The 22,385-nt window shown below is 40.8% G+C and overlaps 2 protein-coding genes across 7 annotated transcripts in view; both read right to left on the bottom strand.

The window, feature by feature from the left end:
- The window catches only part of dnah6 (dynein, axonemal, heavy chain 6), a 73,245-nt gene extending 67,999 nt beyond the window's left edge, over nt 1-5,246 (bottom strand). Inside the window, exons 1-14 of one of the 2 annotated variants that reach the window (XM_039803779.1) lie at nt 5,026-5,246; nt 4,529-4,618; nt 4,323-4,399; nt 4,001-4,180; nt 3,799-3,912; nt 3,116-3,466; nt 2,804-2,938; nt 2,610-2,712; nt 2,441-2,522; nt 1,992-2,178; nt 1,739-1,840; nt 1,534-1,641; nt 1,298-1,387; nt 1,085-1,205 (exon numbers count right to left, since the gene is read on the bottom strand). In XM_039803779.1, coding sequence (XP_039659713.1) covers nt 1,085-1,205; nt 1,298-1,387; nt 1,534-1,641; nt 1,739-1,840; nt 1,992-2,178; nt 2,441-2,522; nt 2,610-2,712; nt 2,804-2,938; nt 3,116-3,466; nt 3,799-3,912; nt 4,001-4,180; nt 4,323-4,399; nt 4,529-4,598 — 1,720 coding nt within the window. In that variant the 5' untranslated portion in view covers nt 4,599-4,618; nt 5,026-5,246. Of the gene's footprint in view, nt 1-1,084; nt 1,206-1,297; nt 1,388-1,533; nt 1,642-1,738; nt 1,841-1,991; nt 2,179-2,440; nt 2,523-2,609; nt 2,713-2,803; nt 2,939-3,115; nt 3,467-3,798; nt 3,913-4,000; nt 4,181-4,322; nt 4,400-4,528; nt 4,619-5,025 lie in introns of those variants that run through there. The other variant, XM_039803787.1, reaches the window with a different exon arrangement.
- A 331-nt stretch (nt 5,247-5,577) lies between these two features.
- On the bottom strand, nt 5,578-22,369 carry sclt1 (sodium channel and clathrin linker 1). Of its 5 annotated transcripts, none has more exons than XM_039805949.1 (22): nt 22,264-22,369; nt 21,777-21,832; nt 20,470-20,537; nt 20,183-20,235; nt 19,958-20,030; nt 19,570-19,625; nt 19,012-19,147; nt 17,955-18,077; nt 17,701-17,766; nt 16,882-16,952; nt 15,803-15,893; nt 15,414-15,505; nt 14,833-15,010; nt 14,531-14,629; nt 11,104-11,175; nt 10,917-10,991; nt 10,680-10,822; nt 9,313-9,505; nt 7,737-7,933; nt 6,982-7,060; nt 5,997-6,092; nt 5,578-5,878 (listed from the first exon to the last, which is right to left on the bottom strand). In XM_039805949.1, the coding sequence occupies exons 2-22, from the start codon at nt 21,808-21,810 to the stop codon at nt 5,819-5,821; spliced, it is 2,055 nt and encodes a 684-aa protein (XP_039661883.1). In that variant the 5' UTR covers nt 21,811-21,832; nt 22,264-22,369; the 3' UTR covers nt 5,578-5,818. The 5 variants fall into 5 exon arrangements, with proteins under 5 accessions (XP_039661883.1, XP_039661892.1, XP_039661869.1 ...); XM_039805958.1 differs by having other exon boundaries at nt 22,311-22,329; XM_039805935.1 differs by having other exon boundaries at nt 22,060-22,304.
- Nucleotides 22,370-22,385: the final 16 nt, after the last annotated feature.

Here is a 22,385-nt window from a genome sequence, read left to right as displayed (position 1 = left end):
TCTTGTTGTCATGTAAGAGCCCTGTTCATGTTGCACAGACATTTTAATTGCATTTTGTGTCTGTTAAGAGGCACAAAGGCACTCTTTATGTTATGCCCCCAAAACTGCCATTTTAGCTAAGTGGGAGCTCTGGGCATTAGCTGCAGCAGCTCCGTGTTGCTACCACCGATTCGGCTTGTTTTTTTTGCTATCGACAGTACTCACATAGTTATAGCTATCAAGATTAACGTAAAAATTGCCCGGAGTTCTCCTTTAAGACTTAAATGCAACAACAAGGAACTGTTTCCAATATAGTCTGCCTTCAACTGCACTACCATGCAATACTGCAGTTTTAACATACCCTTGAAAAAGGAAAATGCCTCTGCAAATTAATTTTACTATTGCAAATAATCTACAAACCTATGATATGCTTTGGAAGATTTACGTATAGTTTATAAACTAGAAAATACAAAGAACGATATGGTCTTTAAAAAGGTACCCTGTGGAGTTTTTGACCACTATATGAAGCTTATTTTTTTCACATTTTGTTTGTATCTCGCATGAACATAAGGACACAACATGCACATTGTGTGCTAGCACTGGGTTGATGTGATACACATTCCTGCTGCTGGTTTTACGCTATTCTGCTAATGGCCAATTGGTGGCAGTAACACACCAAGAAATGTAGCAATGGGCCAACAAAGGCAGTGAAGAATACTCCAGGCAAGCAAACAATAGATTAAAACAATGCAGTATTTAAATATGGATATAAGGACATCAGCTTTGCAAATGAAGAAGGAAATGCATTCAATATATTTGTTAAATCTCAAGAATACACCCAATGTGTTTTGTTTAGGAAGATAGTGTATACTATATTTTCATGTGGACTGATAATTCACGAAAGGCACAGTACTGGTTAAACAACAATGTTTTTGTTCCCAACTTGTTGAGTGTCTTTAAGTGTCCAAAATATGCTTCCAATACCAGCACAGCTAACAAAGGACAAAGACTTAGATAAGCACTATTCTCATCTGAACTGCTCTCTGTGTTGTGAGTGTGAGATCTGTTACAAAAGTAATGTTTATGTTGATGCATAGTACATCACCATGATCCTGTTGCCGCATTGCATCCAGATCCAGACTCTCATTCTCTTTATAGAACAGTCGAAAACGCTCAAATGTGTGTGAGTATACTTTTGCTGCGTCAAAGGCAAACTGGAGTGATTCCTAAGGGGGGAAAAAAAGTCAAGCCCACTCATACACAGTAATGTACATACAAAGAGATATAAACTATGCAGTGAGTAAAAGTATAAACTGACCTTGATGTCCTGGATGATACTTTGAAGGTGGTCATCATTTTCTATGATAGATTCCAAACCGGGGCCTTCTTCATATTTACTTTCCAATTTCTACAAGTTAACAAAAACATGTAAAAACACATACACTCAAGCTTTTTTTTTTTTACATATCAACAACATTAGCATTTAGAACAACTAAGTTACCCTGAATATACACATCAGGGCGGTCAGGTTGAGGTGGTGATTTGTTTTACTACCTCATAGTCTCCAGGCTCTGTCAGTGAATCAAAGTCAGGATCTCCTGTAAGTGTATTGACTGACATCACTGTTTTCTCAAACCACCCAATGATCTCTGCAACACTCTCCTGTAGGAATTAACAAAAAAATATACTGTAGATTGGTATTTAATGGGTAGTAAATAATGTAATGTGTAACAGTTTGTGACAATTTGAGAAAACTAACCTGAAAATTCTCCTCAGAGGGTTTGTAAGTCAAAGCATTTGGGTCCAGCATCAGCTCAGAGGTGAACATAGGTGGGTCACGCCGAGTTTCTGACTCGACAGACTAATAAAGACACACACACCAACCTTAACCAAAACTGAACACTGCTCTGTTTGCTTGAAAACTCAATTTGGTGGATATAGGAATTATTGTTGTTTCACTGTAAACAATCCAACTTATTAAGACTAATAATTATAATGAAACAATGACTTACCTTCTTATCTGTCTCTTCTTCAGTAGGGTCAGTGGCAGCCTCAGTGCGCTGGCTCCAGCTCTGAATAATGCCGTGGCTAGGCGTTTGGCGTACCTGCTGCTGGAGCACAGCCAGCAGTTGTGTGACTGCATTCACCACTAAGATGTGCAAGGCGTTGACGACCAAATAGTCAACAAGACGGATAAAACTGGGTAGGTGAGGGACAGAGGAGGATTGGACTGGGTTAATGTGATAGACGTGTCTGATTAATTAGCAATCATTTGACTTGTCATAGCATGATAAGAAAAGGTGTTACTAATAACATTAACAATTGCTCTTTTCTATGGACTAATTGTCACAGTAAGCAATGTAAGTTTAGTAGAAAAAAAGGTTGTAGGTATGTCCACAACGCTAATAGAGACAGTAAGCAAAGAGAATTTAAGGGAAACAAGTACAAGAAAATGACCCACCAGATGAGGCGGCTAGATTGAAAAGTCTTGTTGAGCCGTGCAAGAGCTTTCTTGTCCTTTTGGTCACCTGTGATGGACAATACTATCAACATTTTAATACTGGACATGCTGTACTGTCTATGTACAGTATGTACATTTCGGTGTCTCCATATGGTCAATGTGCACGCACTTGGTTTATTTAATCTGGATTGAAGTTCCGTCAAGTAGTTGCTACACGCAGAAACTGTCACCTCCTTTACCAGGTCTTGAAACTTCTCCAAGTTACTCAACACCTGACAATAATGAACAAATAAGGGCAATGAGCTGCTGAGGAGGCATACTTCAAACATCTGGACCGATTTTTGTATGGATGAAGAATAGCACCTCTTGCTGTTGTTTGTACTGGACGTCCTGAAACTCCTGCAGCGTGTAGGTGTGTTTTTTCTCCATGTGACACAAGCCTGTGTCACTGATTTGGTAACACATTTTTCTGATGTCTATCAGTGCAGGACTTAGAGGCTGGATGACATATGCAAATGTTAACACAATATCCGCACTACTCACATCAATTGAAATGTATAAACCTCAAAGATGTTTTGCTCAGTAAGCATATTTACAGTGTACATTCCATATTCAAGACCATTATGACAGATTGAGAGAAAATCCAGGTCTCAATTTATACACACTGTCACGTACCTGACTGACAAAAAACAAACGGTTTTGGAGGGACTCCCTGGTCAAATGAATCTTCTTGTTGCGAACTTTGGTGCGCCAGACAAAGAAGGGTTTCCACTTTTTGAAGAGGGCAAAGAAGGGGATGCGGATCAGCTTGCAGTGGTACTCATACTCCTCTTCCCAGCGCTCACGGGTTATGAAGTCATACTCCTCCTCGTACACTGATATCACACCTCCCTGGCTTATCATCAAATAGTCATCCTTACTGTACTTATAGAGTTTAACTTTGGAGGGATCGTCCAGCTGTCCACCACTCTTAATGGAAAAGGGCCGTTTGGGGGGACTTGGGGTTGACAGCACATTCTTGGACAACTGAGGAGTGGTAGAGCGACACAATCTAAGATAAATATCTCCTGCAAGTAGCTCATTTAAAAAGGCAATAAACTGTGAATTATTTTATTTTTATTTATTTGTTTATTTAACAGGGACCATACAAGCAAACATAGTTACAATACAAAGCCCGTAACTGATGCGCAGCATATAGAGTTTATAGCTAATGCTAATTCTCAACTCTTGTCCCCGTTTTTTTTTAGCATTGCCTTCATTTTAGATGTATACAAATATTTAATTGTAGATACTTTCGAGGTAGCTGTCCATCATGCACTACAGACATCTTCAAAGCAATGCTTATTCTCATCACTGACCTTGTTCCTGGATTGCTGTGGAGGTAGGTGGACAGGATTTTTTTTCCCACGCTGCCTGTGTGGCTGCTCGGTTTGATGAGATGAAGGTGACTGGGTGTACCCACCTGGATTTGCCTTTATTTGAGATTCATAAAATAATTGAGAAACCTGTCCATCACGTGCTAGATACATCTTAAAAGCAATGCTTATTTTCGTCACTGACCTTGGTCGCGGTTTGCAGAGGAGGTAAGTGGACAGGATATTTTTGACGCAGCCTGTGTGGCGTCTCTGTTTGTTGAGATGAAGGTGACTGAGTGTACCAGCCCGGAAAAAACATCTGCTCACGGGCTTTTAAGTGGTGGAGGCTGGGTTGTTTCCGTGTTACACGCCTATTCAGCAAGGCCTAGATAAGGGGGAAGACATTGACATTTACAAAAGACCCACACCTGCATACTGTAATTACTTTTTGACTGATTATATTAATAGTATGGGGAGTACTACATTAGGTGTACAGTAGATGGTATTTCATATTGTCTCTGGTTCACCTGTGTGTCTTGAACATGGACCGGCGGCCTTGGTAGGATGGTGGAGCTCTGTAGTTCAGGGAGCTTGTGGCGCAGCTCTGTGACAGTATGTCAACATTGAATTAAAAGTTGACAAACCAATGCTTGTTGGCTATACTGTATAACACGTAAGACATAACTAACCATTTGCATAGTAGCTACCTAAAGGTCCTATTAGCTTGGCCTACCTCGGGAATCGTTTTCCCTGCTTTGACCAGGGAGGGTCAGCAGAGAGGCCCTCGGAGATGCAGAGGCCATGGCATGTATTCGCACAGGCTCTGGGACAGCAGCACAGAGGAGAATCCATTTGAATGTAACGTTTGCATTAGTAGTAACGTCAGCTAGCTAGAGGGTTTTTTATCAGACAGAACAGTGATATAAATAATTTTTTTATTATTTACGCAACTTTATTGCTTTAAGTAACGTTATCATTAGCTAGTTAGCTAAGTCCAAGTCAAATATTGCGTACCCCTTTTGTGGTCTAGCTAATTTGTGGTCCCAGCAAATTTCCACACATAACGTTAACGGTAGCTAGCTAGCTATTAGCTACGTTAGTTACAATACACACAGTAACATTAAGCAATAATACGCAAAAAGCAATTGTGGACAAGGTAACTTAACTGTTGTTAAAGATAACGTAAGCTAATGAATGCTAACGAACTCCTGTTAATTAACGTTAACTTACCGTTAGCAAACTTTTTTCAACTTGCTTAGCTACTATCTGTGTAACGTCACTTCGTCTTATTGAGCAAGCATCGTCTTCGAGAGATATAAAACTGGCTGCCGTATCAAATATTCAGCTCCGAAAATTTTTAGATATGGCTTAACGCTAGCCAACGTTTTTAACTATCGATAAAGCTAATGTACCGTAACTTTTGCTGACCTAGAGCTGAGCAGACATTTAACGTTGTCTATGGAGCTGAGGTTTACGGTTTCCTAGCAACATAATTATCTCCCGGCATGCAACGCAGCCAAACAAAAACACGTTGCTGATTTTATATACTGTCTATGGTTTTGTGTTTTACAGTTTCAGTGATACCAAAGCCGGTCCCCTTATTAAAAATTATTTGGTGATACCCTCAATGTATTACCGTAAATAGGTTTTCACCCCAGAGGGGTTTTTTCGCCTCCTGGCAGTTTGACAAAAGCATTTTAAAACACCAAAGCACAAAAGATTTCCATTAAATCACGCACCTATATACATACACAGCAAAGACCATGGTGTATTTTAACGGTGTTCATTTTGTTATAACAAAGTTTATTTTACATACCAAACATCAGACAAACAACATTAGTGTATAAAATTAGAACATGTTGCCATTTATTAACCAAATGGCCAAAATGTTTACAAAAAGGAGCAACATACTCTAAACACACATGGCTACATTATAAATACTAGAATATTGTAAAAGACATTTTGAATCTCAATGGGATTATTTCCTGGTTAAATAAAAAAATAAAATAAAATAAAAAGACTGTTAGAGAGTCTCTGGATCCACCATGGCAGCTTTTCTTCGCTGTGATGCCAACAAATTCAGCTGTAAAAAAAAAAAACAGGCATAACACAACATAATGTCAGTATTCAATCAGATAACAAATGAACTGGAATAAGACATATCTCCCCATGTAAGAGCCAAGAGTACCCAATACCCATACTTGTTGTGTAGCAGTGGTTGCCTTTTGTTCAGCTTGTGTCAGTCGTCTCTGGAGAAGACTCGTCTTCTCTTGATACTCTGCTAGCTGCCTCTCATACTGCACAAACAAACACATGCCAATAAGTCACATGTAGTCAAACCACTAAAAGTCACTACGTTCACAAAGCTTTTGTTTCCAAAGCACTCAAGTACCAAGGAACATATGGTGCATTTATCACTAAACACAGACATACTTTTTTTCAGGCTGTTGTTAATAGATGTGGGCTCTGCATTTATAAATAAGCAGACGTTGTGAGTTAATCTTTACATTATTAGTTAGTATCACTACTTTTCTACTAAAGAAAACAAACTTATTTTAGTTCGTCATCCTAACACATTCTCTGAACCTTAGACCGGGCACAAGACCCACAGTCTGTCTGTGCCAGATCCCATCATTCTCATAAACATTACTTCACATTTATGCAGTAAATGTATGACAGTTCAATATCCTGTTGAAATCCATAGGATGGACGGCCTACATTTTAACTTTACATTTTTTACTTTCCCCAACTGTTTATGTAATGCTGCTTGGCACTTATGACGCTAATGTTGCAGGTTTCTAGTAAAATGCCTCCTGCTTCTTTTCTGTAGCTGCTTTTCTGAGCACGCTGTTACAAAGGAGGCCTGACATTTGCAGAGGCCAACAGCAGCTGGACAGGCCTGAACAGCATAGACCGCTACAGGGAATGACAAACATCTTACGTTTCCTCTTAGAGCAAAATTCTTTAAAGAATTGCTCACTGTTTCATCTTCCTTTTACACTAAACTCCCTTGTATTGTAAATCAAGCTGCAGGGTTGTGTGTGTGTGTGTGTGTGTGTGTGTGTGTGTGTGTGTGTGTGTGTGTGTGTGTGTGTGTGTGTGTGTGTGTGTGTGTGTGTGTGTGTGTGTGTGTGTGTGTGTGTGTGTGTGTGTGTGTGTGTGTGTGTGTGTGTGTGTTAGACAAACCTCAGCAACAGTATTATGGTCAGTTTCAAGCTGCATCTCCAGCTCGTAGGAACGCTGCTTCTGCCGATTCAGCTCTGCCCTGAAGTAGACAGAAAAAAAAGCTAGAGATAAGCCACTTCTGCCGGAGATAAAGCATTTACAAAGCTTTATTTTCAAGTGTTTCAACATGGTTAATATTTCCAATAGGTCTCAGTGTAGTACAGCTGTCGCTGAGGGGAAAAACAACTTCAAGTGGTAAGTCAGTTTGTTTCAACTGTGATCGAAATCTTTGTTGCTCCACTTAAGCTGTTGCCACTTAGTCTTTGATCCACTGTTTGGGACAAAACTGATAGAATAAAAAAAAACAGTCTTAAGGCAGCACCAGATGAATGTATTGTAATGCACTTTAAAGAGTATTGTATTACATATTGTTATTTTAAACTGTGTCATATTATGCTGTTGTTGCAGTCTGTCAGTTACCCACTAGTTTCCATTAGATGGGTTATCATTGGAAGATACATTTTGCAGGGTTTATTTAAGATGTTTGCTTAGCCTGCCTGCTCTTTTTGAGCACTACATTGCTTTACATTCATCTATACAAGGAAAAACCCGTGCAAAGTCACAGTGACAGATGTTAGAGTAGGAGGTTTTATTTAATCGTTTTAGTGTATGGTTCCTTTCTATTTTAAGGTTATAAACTGGAAACCTTTTAGTCCCTGGGGACATTTTTCTTTTCTTTCTTTAGTAATGTTAAATCTGCCTTTATAAGTTCTTACTTGAGGCCTGTGATTTTAGTCTCGAAGGCATGAACAAGGTTCTTGGCCTCTTCTTTCCAGCGCTGGGTACTTTTCTGCTGTGCTGTAAGGAGGCGCGTCAGATCAACACTGGAGCTTCGGCTGCTTTCCTCCAGCTCCTGCACGCGTGCGTCAAGTCCCTGCTCCTTCAGGCTGTACTCCTGCTCCATCTGTGACAGCTTGGGGGGGAGAGCAGCAGAGTGAGGTTGGGTGGATATCATTTTGCTGGTCCAAAATCCATTTAATTAGATGAAGAAGATTCAAATGCCCTGTCTTGTCAGAACTAGTCTGGCTCAACGGATGTACAATGCTGGGATAAAGCCTGTCATCCCACATGCCGGGGTCCCTTCCCTCTCGACATCTCCGTCATCCGGACTCAGCGCCGCCCAGGAGGGTTGTGATTGGTTTAAAGAAATACTAGTCTCGCATTGCCAGACCTTCCTCCACAGCGCTGCGGAGGAAGGTCTGGCTAGTCCACACAGCATTCCGGGACAGGAGAAAAACGTGCTCTGGTTTATTGCCATTTCTTTAAACCAATCACAATCGTCTCATTCGATAATATATTTACTTTTTTTCCCAAGGTTCATTTATTCTCATTCTACAGCACAGGGTTAGGCAGTGAAATGCAAGTTGTAGTCCCTTTTAGCAGCAGGGTGAACAGGCTGTTGATGGGGTAGGTATTGTCTTTTAATGTAATTTCGGCTTTGCGCAGCCACCTCGTCTCACCGATATATGCTCAGTAGATGGGTCTCAATGATGTTCCGGGAGGTTTTAAATCACCCACTGCAGAGCCCTTCTGTCCTAGATTGTGCTCAGTGCATGCCAGTTTCCAATGTCTGTAAAAGCCAGTACACACCAACCAGACAGCCGACCCTCGGTAGAAAAGCCAGTCGCGTCCCCGAGGTCCAAAAAACTGCCTCGGAACACACTGAGGCGACACCGACTTGAGAAACGTAATATGTCTCCATAGCAGCAGGCGGCGCTACTCTGTATTGTTGCCCAAGAAATGAAAACCGGCAGCTGATTGGACGAACGCGTCACGTGGGTTTGTTTTCTCCGGAAATTCAAAGCCAGACTGTCATGGCGGCTCGTTCAGAATACGATCTCATATTGTACTAAAATAGTTCACTGAAACAGGTTTCTGAAAACGTTTTAAGCGAGAAATAGGCCATACAGCTGCTGAATCTGTATTCATTTCAGATCGACAAAGGTCAGTTTAAAAGATTTTCGTCAGATTTTGAGAGACTCTAGTCAAGACATCCCGCTCATCATTTCCGGGTGAGTCCCGACTCCGACTTGTCCTATTGAATAATATAATTTAAAAAACTTCCATAGAAGCAAAAATTATAATTTTTTCTTTCAAAAAGGCACAGGTGTGTGTGGGAGGAAAAGGACAAGCCCTTGACTGAAGATTTTAGCACCTTACTGACAGGTTGATTATAGTGCAGTGTGACTGGCACAAGTGGCTGCTTTGCACTACTCCTGCTCCACTACATGAGTGAGTGCCTGAAGTGCCTATTCCTTTATTTCCTTCCTTTTCTATCCATCACTGGGTTACCTGTTGTTTGGCCTTCTTTTGGACCAGCAGGGAGGCCTTGCGCAGCTCATCCATCTCCCTGCGTAGCTGCAGGTTCTCCTGTTGCAGCTGGAGACGCTCCTCGCTGACGCTGACACAGTCGTCCCGGGCTGCAGCCAGAGAGCCCTGCAGCCGCCCCACTTCCTCCTGGCACCGTGACAGCTCCTCACTGTAGCTACAGGCGGTCAGACGGATGGATCAAGAAAGGAAAGGGTGAGAAAGAGAAAAAATAAGAGGAAAAAATGTTAACCTTTATACAACCATCATTATTGTCAGCAGATGAAGCCACCCACCCTGCTGTTCCCATGGTCCCATGGCATGAAAATTTCACTTTATGAGGTTTTTTAACATTAATATGCGTTCCCCCAGCCTGCCTATGGTCCCCCAGTGGCTAGAAATGGCGGTAGGTGTAAACCGAGCCCTGGGTATCCTGCTCTGCCTTTGAGAAAATGAAAGCTCAGATGGGCCGATCTGGAATCTTCTCCTTATGAGGTCATAAGGAGCAAGGTTACCTCCCCTTTCTCTGCTTTGCCCGCCCAGAGAATTTGGCCCACCCATGAGAGAGAGACATCAAGCAAAGTGGCAGTTGGTCAAGGCCACACCCTCCACCTTGCCCCCTCTCCTCCTCAATAGCTACAGACACAGAAATGGCACATCCTAAGGAAAGCTCATTGTGGGACTGGCTCTAGTGGCTGTAATTCTGCACCAAGGCTGAATTTCGGGAAAGAGACTTCAGATACAGTATTAGGGGACCACTAAGGTCTATATAAAAGAGACTTCAGATACAGTGTTAGGGGACCACTACGGTCTATATAAAAGAGACTTCAGATACAGTATTAGGGGACCACTAAGGTCTATATAAAAGAGACTTCATATATAGTATTAGGGGACCACTAAGGCCTATATAAAAGAGACTTCCATATAGTATTAGGGGACCACTAAGGTCTATATAAAAGAGACTTCAGATACAGTATTAGGGGACCACTAAGGTCTATATAAAAGAGACTTCAGATACAGTATTAGGGGACCACTAAGGTCTATATAAAAGAGACTTCATATATAGTATTAGGGGACCACTAAGGTCTATATAAAAGAGACTTCAGATACAGTATTAGGGGACCACTAAGGTCTATATAAAAGAGACTTCATATATAGTATTAGGGGACCACTAAGGTCTATATAAAAGAGACTTTAGGTACAGTATTAGGGGACCACTAAGGTCTATATAAAAGCATCCAAAGAGCACCATGCCATGGGACCTTTAAGGTGGAGAGCTTTAACTTGCCTGCCATGAATGTGCTACATTCAAACTAGCGAAGTGTAAACCTACAATGCTAAGTTACACTTACTCCATCTCCAGCTTCCTCAGTTTGTTCTGTGTGCTTTGCAGAGTGAGGCTAATGTCTTCCTTCATCCTCTCTGCATCTAGACACCTCTGGTGAAGGGCATCAATCTTCCTGAACTCTGGCTCTGCCCTGCCCTCCTTATACACCTAAAAGAAAAACAAGTATACAACCATGCAATCAAACACTATCAGAACTCTGGAGCTGGCTTTACCAGCGTCTTTCTTGTGCTTTCACAGATACCTTCTCCAGCTCCTCCTCTACAGCTTTTCTCTCCCGCAGGGACCTTTCAATCTGAGACTCTTTATCTGCACACTCCTTGAGAGAGGTGGAAAGAGAACGAGGAGAGTCATAATGAATAAAACACACGAGCAGAAGGGATTTAGTGTAATGTTGAAAGGGATTTGTCCTTAATGGGGCGGGTCCTTACCAGCTGCAGTGCAGACAGCTCCTCGGCCATACGGTCAATTTGAACATTGCACTGCTTGCGCACATTATCCACCTGTTAAAGAAAAAGTCATTGACAGTAACTTTAATTAGACACACAAAGTAGGTACTTGAGTTGGCGACTTGAATAAACAGCTTAAGTTCAAAGGTTAAGTCAAAACGTGTGTGAGGAAAGTTACCGTATTCAGACTTTTGCTTTGACTGCATATTTTATAAAAAGCAGACGAATAAAGGAAATGAAAATAATGTGTGAAAACGCGATACATGCCTTTGAACAAAAAGCAGAGAGTAAAATGTATGACTATATAATGGTAACATTAAAGGAACACGCCGACTTATTGGGACTTTAGCTTATTCACCGCATCCCCCAGAGTTAGATAGGTCCATACATACCCTTCTCATCTCCGTGCGTGCCGTAACTCTGTCTGACGCAGCCACCGCTAGCCTAGCATTTGGTTGCAGCACCTGAGAAGCCCCGTGGTGAGGAGCAGAGAGTAACAACGGTGCTTTTCAGGTGTTGCGCTGTGTCTCATGTGACCTTCTTATTTGTACACGCTGTGACTATACAAATCACAACATGTAAATAGGAAAATGTTAGTGTTACTTATTGGGAGCAGTAGGCTAGATGGAGCCGGTTACCTCCAGCATCTGGGCTAAGCTAGGCTAGGGGTGGCTGCGTCAGACAGAGTTACGACACGCACGGAGATGAGAAGGGTATGTATGGACTTGTCTAACTCTGGGGGATACGGTGAATAAGCTAAAGTCTCAATAAGTCGTCTTGTTCCTTTAAAAGGTCAAGATGCAAATAAACATCTAGCAGGAACTTTGTAATGTATTTATTGACCTACAATTCCAATAAAAAAATGGCATTCTTTTGAGAAAACAGGAAAATATAGGGTCTTAACCCTAAGAAATCTGAATTCACTCATTATTCTTCAGCCACAAAACATCTCAACTTCCTTTAAGGTACCCTGGGGAGTTTTTGACCACTAATAGAGCTGTTTTTTTAAGAGTGAGCCTTGTTTGATTTGTTCTTATGCACATTTTTCTTTACAAGGAAACTCAACAAGGCATCTGTAAAGGTATCCCGTTTCTTTATGAACAAGGTTACATACTTTGTGTCACTTTCGATGTTTAGAAAATAGGGACAACTAGGGCTTCGATTAATCGAAAAATAATCGAAACCGAAATTCAGAGCCTATAACCGACGTAATTTTACCAAGTCGATTATTTCGGTCTTTTAATCCTATTAATATTTCCGTGCCGCCCAGTGTGTTAATGTACTTTCCCCTTAAAACATATTACGGCCGCCGCGTGTGTAGTCACATGACTCCGCCTGTTTACATTAAAACTTAATTTACTTTTTTATTTTTATTTCATTGTAAAATCTACATTTGTAGATTTAAAGTGATGGTTCGAGTAGTTTCACCCTAGGGTCCTTTGCACCATGACCTCGAGCCAAACACCCCGCAGTTTTTTCACCTGGGTCGAACATTGGGAGTAAGCGTGAGTGAGCGGTTTATCAGCTGAATAGCTTAGCGCAGAGGCTAACGGATCCGGTGTGTCTTAACATTACCCAACTAATAATGCCCGAAATGATACCAAACGTCTACACTAGTACAAATAGGTTATGCACTCATAAAACGATGGATTGTAAAGTTTGTAAGTACACCAGAAGTTTATGAACACTTGCCTGCTCTCTTCTGCTCTCTGCTCTCTGCTGCTGCTGCTGTTACTACCGGGCAGTAAGAGTGCTTAGGGACATCTATAAATTACACAACGAAAAGAGATGCAACAAAAATATTTATTAATTTAATGATTAAATAAGGTAATGTCTCCAAACTTACCTCAATTATTACTTGTCTCCTGCTAGTTATGCTACAGCACTTACTTTAAAAAATAAGTTAAACTAAAAATATATTTTGTTGCATCTCTTTTGGTGTAGTAATTTGTAGACGTCCCTAAGCACTCGTCTCACAGCAGCAACAACAACAGCAGAGAGCAGAAGCCAGCAGGCAAGTGTTATTTACATAAACTTCTGGTGTACTTACAAACTTTCCAATCCATCGTTTTATGAGTGCATAACCTATATATACTAGTGTAGACCTTTGGGCATCATTTTGGGCATTATTAGTGGGTAATGTTAAGAGACACTTCGGATCCATTAGCCTCGCGCTTAAGCTATTCGCGTTAACGCCACTTCACGCTAACGCCCCAATGTTAGACCCAGGTGAAAAAGCTTCTGGGGGGTGTTTGGCTCGAGGTCATGGTGCAAAGGACCCTAGGGTGAAATTACTCATCACTTTAAGTTCAGTTGTTTGAAATATTTAATAAATAAGCATTAGTTGCTATCTGTGTGTTGTTTCCTTATTTTAGAATCACAAAGATAGGATTATGCACTTTATTATGCACTTTTTTTTTTAAATAATCGTTCAATAATCGTAATCAAGGTAACTTCTTCGATTAATCGTGATTATGATTTTAGCCAAAATCGTCCAGCCCTAGGGACAACCCTGAAAAATACTGCTCCATAGCACTACTGGCGGTCAGAACCCCTGAAGGTACAGGTGCTCTGAGTCAGGATAGTGGATCACTCTGGACACACCTCTATTTTGGGAAATTTTAACCCTCATGCATAACTGTGAGTGGTACTTAAATCTTCAATTAAGCCTGAGGTGAAATCATTGTTCATCACACATGCTTGTCTCAATACTTCAAGTGAAGATGAGGGGGAGAGAAGATGAAAAAAATTGCCTCACTTTGGCTGCAATGTGTAACCTCAACCTCTGACTCAACCTCCAAGAAAATGTCCTGGAAGGTAAAAAGGCAAACGCAAGGGAAGGTCTCCAACTGACATATAGTCAAACACATCCACAGTAAAAAAATCATTTGTTGAAGGCCAGCCAGGGACTCAGATGACAGCCAGCGCTGCAGTCATACTAGGCTTCATTAACAGGATTTAAACAGTTGAAGGGCTTGATGAAGAAGACCCATTAACTGAGCATTAATCAACATGTCCCCCACTGAGTTTAGGAAGGGGGAAGAGAGCAGTGCTTTGCTTTTGGATTAGTACATCAGTACAGACAGAGGCTGTGCCTTCATGTAAGGCTAATACATTCAGTGGTTTTTACAGATATTCATTTTTAAGAACTTAAATATAGAGTTGGCTCTATCTTGACATCATCTAGTGCTTTTAAGTAATGATGCAATACATTCGGTAGCTTCAAAAGGAGATTTTAGTCAAACGTGCAGCAAATTATATGGAGGGTATTTAGTGATTCTGAGATATTTTCTAGATTGTAAAGCCTATTCCAACAGCTAGATGTTTTCATGAAGTTTCAGCATGATATCTACTTCTACAGAAACAGCCCAGCAGTTCTTGTTCAGAAAGCCATTCAGTAACTCCGCACCTCTTTTCTGGTGCGGACTGCAGCGTCCTGGATTAACTGTTTGATGGCCTCCTTTGTCTTCTCCAGCTCCTCTATCTTCTGTTTCTCTCTTAACTGGGCCTGAAGGGAGAGGGTAAATACAGACACAGCTAAACATTTCAGTGGGCAAAGTTCTGAAGTGCTGAAAGGACACAGAGGATTGATTGTCAGAGGATCTTGCAGCTCAACAGATTGAAGGGAAAGGCTCGGGCAGTGAAAAAGGCAAAAAAATGGGGAAGGGATAGAGACAGAAAGGAAGAGACAAAGACAGTGACTGCAGTCACCTGGTCCTTCTGCAATGCAGCCTCCTCAGCCACCTGAACACTCTCTCGAACTTTGGCCAGGGCCTCATACTTTTCCTCTTCTAGGGTGGTACAACGTGCCTGGAGTACCCCCACCTTTCTCTCCCACACAGTTTGATCTCTGCGAACTGATTCAGCCTCCTGAGATGCAGCTTTTAGTCTGGCATTTGAAAAAAAAGGAGTGAGTGCCAGCAGCAAAGGGCAAAAGACAGGGAACTGCTGATCATTTTGATGTTAAATTCCATGACTTCCCAACGCATTGAGACATCGCAAACATTTCCATAAAGCTCAGTAACTCTTCTTTCTGAAGTTGGTTACTGGTGTTGGGCTCCTGCTACAGTATATATGTTAGGTCAACTTGAAACACAGAATGTGGTGTGATCATGTCGAGTGAGCCATTTGTAAAACAAGCTGAAATTCTTAACAGTTTAGTAAGATTTGATACAATTTCCATTTTCACAATGCCGCATACATTTCCTAATTGAAAGAAACTTTTCTACAAAAAGGGTCAGAAAAGGGTGAAATGGGATTGCAGGTGAAGGAGCAGTTTAACTCGTGCTCACCTGGCCTCTAGCTGGCTCAAGGCCGCCTGAAGTTGTTGGAGCCGTCTGTCTGCTGCGTCCTCTCGGACCTGAGCGTCTGCCACTTCTTCCTCCTAAACGTATACACACACGTCATGATTATTTTTTCTAATTAACTGGATTCATTATTCTGTATATAAAATATTCAAAATAATGACTAACGCTGGCCACTATAGCCCAAAGGGATGCCCAAGGCAAACAATCCCCACAAAATCAGTTAAATGTTCTATTTATTAAAAGAAATAATCGACTGGTGTTCCCCATTCCCATTAGGTGGACTACCAATTTTCTTCTGCATATATATATATATATATATATAATTATTATTTTTTTTTATTCTGTGTATTTTTCATTGATTTATCTTCTCTCACCCGTCTCTGCATCTGGTCCTGGACATTCTGTAGCAGTTTGGTCATCTCATCCACTTTGGCTGTGGCCGTCCTCAGCTCAGCTTTGGCCTGCCTACACCACGAGGGCAGCTCAAGCATATGTAACAACAGAGAAACCTGTCTGCCTTCTTGACTTTATAGTCACCTTATTTGGTTAATACAAAATAGTTAGACATTTCCAGAAATACATTCAATTCACTTTCTTCTTGGATTAAACAAATTAGATTCAACATGTTAACTTGGGAGCTTTGGAGGTGTTTTCAGGTGGATTTAGTGACCTTTGAACTGAGCCATGCTAGCTGTTTAAGGTTGGGTATCGTTTGGGCTTTTTTCCGATACTGGTGCTAAAACGATATTTTTAAAACGTTGTTGGTGCCTAAATGGTGCCTTAACCGATACTTAAAAAAACAACAGAAGAGTACAAAACAGAATGGCTTGTTTATTGCCAAGGCCATTTGGTCAAATTTAAATAATTTTAAATGTAATAGTGACTTATTTCATTAGTTAATTGATGTTAAATAACAAAAAAAGAACCACTAGATGGCAAAAGGGTACTTTACAATAACAGCTTGAGTTCCTTGAGGTGCACTTGAATGCTTTCCAGTGAAAAATACAGTTTAGCTTTCAGCATTTTAACCATGTTTAAGCCTGCTGGTAACTAACGGTAAGCTGACGTTACCTGCTACTAAGTGTTATGCTAACTAGCGTCACATGCAGTGATGCTTCTGTTGCCTGTCCTTTTGGGACCACCAGTGTGCAGCGCAGGTATTTCATTGACCATTCGGTCCGGTAGATGCCGGTCGTCTAGTGCCGTATTAGCACCGGGTCTTTGTGCTAAGCTAAACGGGTCCTGTATGTAGCTTAAAATTTACTGTAGAGACATAGTGAGTGGCATGGATGTTCTCATCAAACTCTCAGCAAGGAAGCAATAAGCCTTTTTTCTAAAATGTCAAACTATTCCTTTAACTTAAAACTTAAACATATACGTAACCTCAAAGAGTACATTTACAGAGCAAGACCTCTACCAGCAGCCATTTTGAACCTCTGATGTATTTAGTTACCTGAGCTGGCTGTGTAGCTCCTCCATTTCTGTGCTCTGCTCTGTCACCGTCTTCAGGAACTGCTGGCTAGTCTGTGTGTGGCAAGAGAGACAAGACTGCCATGTGTGTGGCATGACTCCAAACATACGTTGAACTTTAGCTCAAAAACCAACTTTCCCTTCAAACTTATCTCTCAAAGCTTTCTAAGTCCTTTCAGAACAAAGCCTAAGGAGACTGTCAGTCATTCATGGCTACAAAGCCAATCGACTTTACAGCAATTGAAAAAGGCTGTTTGTATGAGAAGTCAGAGAAGGGAATGCCCAAGGCTTACCCTCTCATTAAAAATGCATCTGCGAGATATAGTATTACTGTCTCTTCCCACACTGAATTGTGTCCTAAGTAAGCACCAGGCATGCATGTGTATGTGTGTGCATGTGTTTGTATGTAAATAAATATATGCACGATATTCTGTATGCCTTATTCGCCACGCTCCAAACGTTTAGCCTGTCAGATAACTGTCTAAATAGAGCCTAAACAGTTTGACACCGAGTGTATTTATGTGTGACTGTGGGTGAGAGAGAGAGAGAGAGAGAGAGAGAGAGAGAGAGAGAGAGAGAGAGAGAGAGAGAGAGAGAAACAGTATGTGCTGGTAGTTATAGGATTACTGAGCAAGCGGACAGTCCATTATACAACTAAGGCAGTTCTGGCTAACTACCAGAGTGATTTAGAAACCGATAAATTTAGTTACAAGATTAATTATGAGAGAAGTGCACAGCATTTCGATCCCATGGCTAATTAGGAGGCAATAATTTAACATGCTTTTAATTAACCGTCACTTACCGATTCCAGTTTCTGATTGGCCACTTGGAGTTTGTGTGTGTGCTGCTGGAACTGAACAAGCTGATCCTGTGATGGAAAAAGGCACTAAATAAATGAATGAACTGCTTGTAATTACCTCATGCTTATATCAAGCATTGACTGAGGCCGACCTGCTCTAATTAACCTCATTTCTATTATAATGTCTCCACCTAGTGGTGAAACGTTGATTTGCCAATCATGTGCTGGCTCTGCATGTTAATGTGGGAATACTGAACCTTGAGCTGCTGCCTATGAGCATCGTGGATCTGTCCATCTGAGACAGTCTTCTGGTAGGTCTGCTGGAGGCGGTCCAGCTCCTGGGCTGCGGTCTGCCACAGCTCCATGGCCTGCACCCGCTCCTAAACAAATACACATACAAATATACAGACATGCTAAATGAAATGTTGCTTACTTACTACGTGTTACATCTCCATGCATTCAGAGCCTGGATCAGGACATAACCTAGTGTAGAACAGACACTAGCAGCGTTGATAACAGCTAGACTCTGTAAAAGAGAACAGCTTAAATTGTCTTATTCCCCATTGTATCGTGTCAGCAAGGGAAGAAGGCCCCACAAAATGAAAGGGCTGTGCTGTGTAGAGCCACAAGGACCAACTGTAGTTGTTGCTATTGTCCATTAATAGCTCCAAAGTGTTACCAAACTGCTCAATGAACCATTATGTCTTGTTTTATGTTGCTATGCATGTAAACTACACATGATGCAATATGTAAATATTATTATTATAACATGGTTTAAAAGTTGTCGGAAAGCACCTTTGAGGGTTTCCCTCTGCTTTCAGTCTTTGTTATTTGAAAAGAAATAAAACACAAGCTCAATACAATCAGGGCTTTTGCTATTACAGTTTTACTTTGTCTGGTATGACATGTAGCATATGTTGGCTAATGGTAGCAAACTTTAGGTAAATACCGCTGTACTCATTAATGAATCACTTTGCAGACTCTTGTCCACTTGTGCTACTGTAACATTAGCTTATCATTTTAACCAAATGCTTAATGTGGTTTAGCTACATATGGTATATTGTAACAATCTGAGTCTTCTGTTGCACGACTAAAACAATCTTTGAAAGTACATGTTCCACCAAAACAAGTTCCTTCCAGAGGCTATTTTGCAGAGGCACCGTTGCTCTCCCAGTCGCTTAGCACCGCCCAAGACGATTGTGATTGGTTTAAAGAAATGCCTATTAACCAGAGCACGTTTTTCTCCAATGCTGGAAGGTTGTGTGGACTAGCCAGACCCTCCTCCGCAGTAGAGGTGGGTCTGGCAATGCAAACCTGTTCACACAGCTGGACCTGTTCTTGGAGATTTCTGATGACTGCTTCCTCCTCCAGGGTGCTGCCCTTCACTCCCGAAGCCACCGGCAGGGCGTGAAGCTGTTTCTCAACAGAGTCCCTCAACTCTGCATGCAGCCTGGTAAAGGTGAGGGATGATATTGATATTGTGTAAAAAATAAAAAAATAAAAATGTAATATTTTATTTTTAAATTAAATATCACAACCTTAATTGCAGTCAAACAAGCCCACTTTATTTGGCTGTTGTGTACAGTAAATGGTCAAGATGCCTTGATTATCAACAAAGAACTAAACTAACATAACTACTCGACTACTACTCACTGTTACCTTATGTTTGGTGGGACACAGTGCAAGCATAGCATAATGCAGTCAATGTATAATAATAAAGGTTAGAAAACCAATAAATATCTGATATTCTCAAAGAAAATCTCTAACGACAGAAAGGTTTGGCTGATTGGCTTATTGATGTGTTAAGTGATTGCTTCTGTCTCATGTTGTGGATCTACTCGCCATATGTTGACACCAGTTGAACTTTTCTACCTTTCATTCTCCTTGACAACCCTCTCCAACTTCACTTTGACATCTGTCATCAGCCCCTGTTGATTTAAGCAAGTAGACCAACACAGAGTGTTATTAATTAGTTAGGACGTCCTGATACATTTTAGGGCACCTGTATTCAAATTTAAGTCTGGATTTTCTTTATTTTCTTTACGTTACTCATTAAAACCATCTCAGTTCAAGTGATATTCACTCAGCTCCATCTTATCAAGTGTTGGGCTTTCTTTCACACACTGTGGCATATTCCAAGATCTTAAATGTATGCATCCCATTACTTTATAATGTCTGTAAGTCAAGATATGTAATATGTGAGATTCTCCAATATTTTATTTCACTGTCCGAATTGAATTTGTGTCTCAGTGTTTTTCACCTGGTATCTCTGCAGCTGATCAGTCATTTCATCCATGTGCCGATCGTACTCCGCTATCAGTGGAGCCATTATGCTGCAACAAGGATGAATAATCATGTCACTTGTGTAAGAAAGTTTTTGCTTTCCAGTGCACTCATATCTACATATGGTTGGTGTCCTCATAACTCTTGTAACATGAATGTGTTGACTGTCATACAAGAAAGACTTTAATTGTGCCTGTCTGACCTTCTATCTGAGATCCAAGGTGTAGGAGACTCTGCCCGTCTTGCCTCCTCAACCTGATGAGCACAAATGCAGAATATGAAGGTTTGGCACGATGGTGTGTCCAGTTATAGCTAATTCTACTCAATATTCAAAATGTCCGTATGTTTATGGTATATCTTGTCAAATAACGTCCTAACAAAGTCAAACGCATACCAGCTGTTTACTGGAGATTCCAGATCATAAGCTGAATCTAAGTCATAAGCTAAGTCTTTGTCAGTTTATAGAGATATTTACAGATGTCTTTGTACCTGAGATGATGTGGATTGAGTACCGTGCCCATACTGATACTGACTGAGAGCAGAATTTAATCTGTGGACTGAAAAAAAAACACACACACACACACACATTTCAGAGTTGAAGTTTCCCCACCAAACTCGGCTATTTTGAAAATGCAAATTTTCACAAATAGGGTCCTATTTTCAAACACTATCACTCAACTGTTAGTTATAGCAGAATAGCAGAAAGCATTACAAACATCTTAGAAGTGCATGTTGAATCTGTAGTTGAGTATCTGATAAGTCAAGAACAGATCCAGCAATTGTTGGCTTTGTTTGCTGCTGGCCAGTACACTGCCAGTTCAGCCATAAGTCAAGTTATAGCAGTTTTGCTGAGAGCAGTCACAGTTTAGGCTAGAGGTTAGTTACAGTTCAAAGTTATTCAAAACTTTAAAAAGAAAAAAGAAAAAGAAAGAGGCCATGAATGAATTTCAAGAACACGTTTGTAAGAAGGCACTGGCAGCAAAGATGATAGATGGATAGAGTAGGCATTAATTAATCCAGCCTTTCAGACTGAAAATGTAGTCCTACTTTTAGGCAGAGGAGTAAAAGCATTTCATCAAAAAGATATACAGTTCATGAGGTTCCTTGGATTTGTCACTGCGATGAACATCTTAGATCATATCAAATAAACACTGCAGTATCAACAAATTGGCCCTGGTTGCATAATTGTTGTTGTTGTGGTCAAATGATCCAGGCACACATAAGCACCTTGACAGTGAAAGGAAAGGACAACAACAGTCCTGAAAAAGCACGTATTATGCTGTCTGAATGTGCATGACTGTATTATCCATTTACAAAAGCAGAGTAACTATCATGTATGTGTGGGTCATTTTGAGCCTTTTGTCAGTTTTAAAGATATATTATTAGCCATCATCAGCGCTGAAGGAGCTTGTCATACACCACAAAATTATGTCATTTTCACTATTCATTTAGGACTGTAGGACAGTCTCATATTAGTTGCATATTCTTGATGAATAATAGCCATACTGTTGTGGGTATATTTGTCTGTTCTATATAATTAACTTAAAATGCATGATCTACAATATAGTGTGTGTGTGTGTGTGTGTGTGTGTGTGTGTGTGTGTGTGTGTGTGTGTGTGTGTGTGTGTGTGTGTACTTAGAGATCATATAGTAATGATAAAGCAGTCACGGTGGCTTCTGATCTTAACACTTGAGCTAAACTTCCCTTGAACGGATTTTGAGACGGCTTTGGGCTGGACAATTCTGATGAAGTTAGTTGACAACCTGCTAGTGCGTCCTCCTTGGTCTGTTCTTACCTTGATCACGTAAAAACTCGACTTCTGCTTCCATGGCGAAGGCGCAGTCTGGGTAACTGTTACAAGCGAAACAGTTTGCGTTGGCAAGTTAAAAACGATCACCACTAACGTCACCTTCAAACTCAACATTAGAAGCAAGTACAATCTGTGCACTAACGTTAGTAATGCCAACTGTTGTTTTTTAGTGTGTTAAAAACTGTGCCTCAAATCGACATATTTTCTGCCAATGACGTTTTTCAAAGTTGCTAAAAAAAACAAACAAGGTAGCTTGCGTTGACGTTACCTGTGCTTACCGCGGCAGCTAGCGCTGGCTAAACAATCTCAGATAGGCTTAGCTAGCTAGCTAACTAAACCTTTTGGTCTGTTAAACAAATGGCTAACTTGCTACACTAATCTTTTTCAGGGAAAGGTGAAACTTACGGGTTATACAAATGTATTATTTGAGACGCGGTAGTTTAAAATACAATATAATGAGTGGGGCTTTTACATCACTCCTCGGTTCCGCCGTCCGTTTTGAGGCAAACAAATACCAACCAATGGCAATGAAGGTTGTGCACAGCAGAAGTGGTTCCGTCTGCACAACAGGAAAGTGAAAAAGTTCCGCTTTGT

This window comes from Perca fluviatilis, chromosome 1 (assembly GCF_010015445.1).
Source record: "Perca fluviatilis chromosome 1, GENO_Pfluv_1.0, whole genome shotgun sequence".
NCBI lineage: Eukaryota > Metazoa > Chordata > Actinopteri > Perciformes > Percidae > Perca > Perca fluviatilis.
This window is presented reverse-complemented; position numbering and strand designations above follow the sequence as displayed.

Excerpts from the sequence above, each read along its gene's own strand:
- sclt1 (XM_039805949.1), bottom strand. The coding sequence starts at position 21,810 with ATGGAAGCAGAAGTCGAGTTTTTACGTGATCAAG. Across the intron at positions 16,953-17,700 it reads CCAATCAGAAACTGGAATCG|ACTAGCCAGCAGTTCCTGAA; the intron begins GTAAGTGACGGT and ends TGCCACACACAG. Across the intron at positions 10,992-11,103 it reads AGCTGTCTGCACTGCAGCTG|GAGTGTGCAGATAAAGAGTC; the intron begins GTAAGGACCCGC and ends ACCTCTCTCAAG.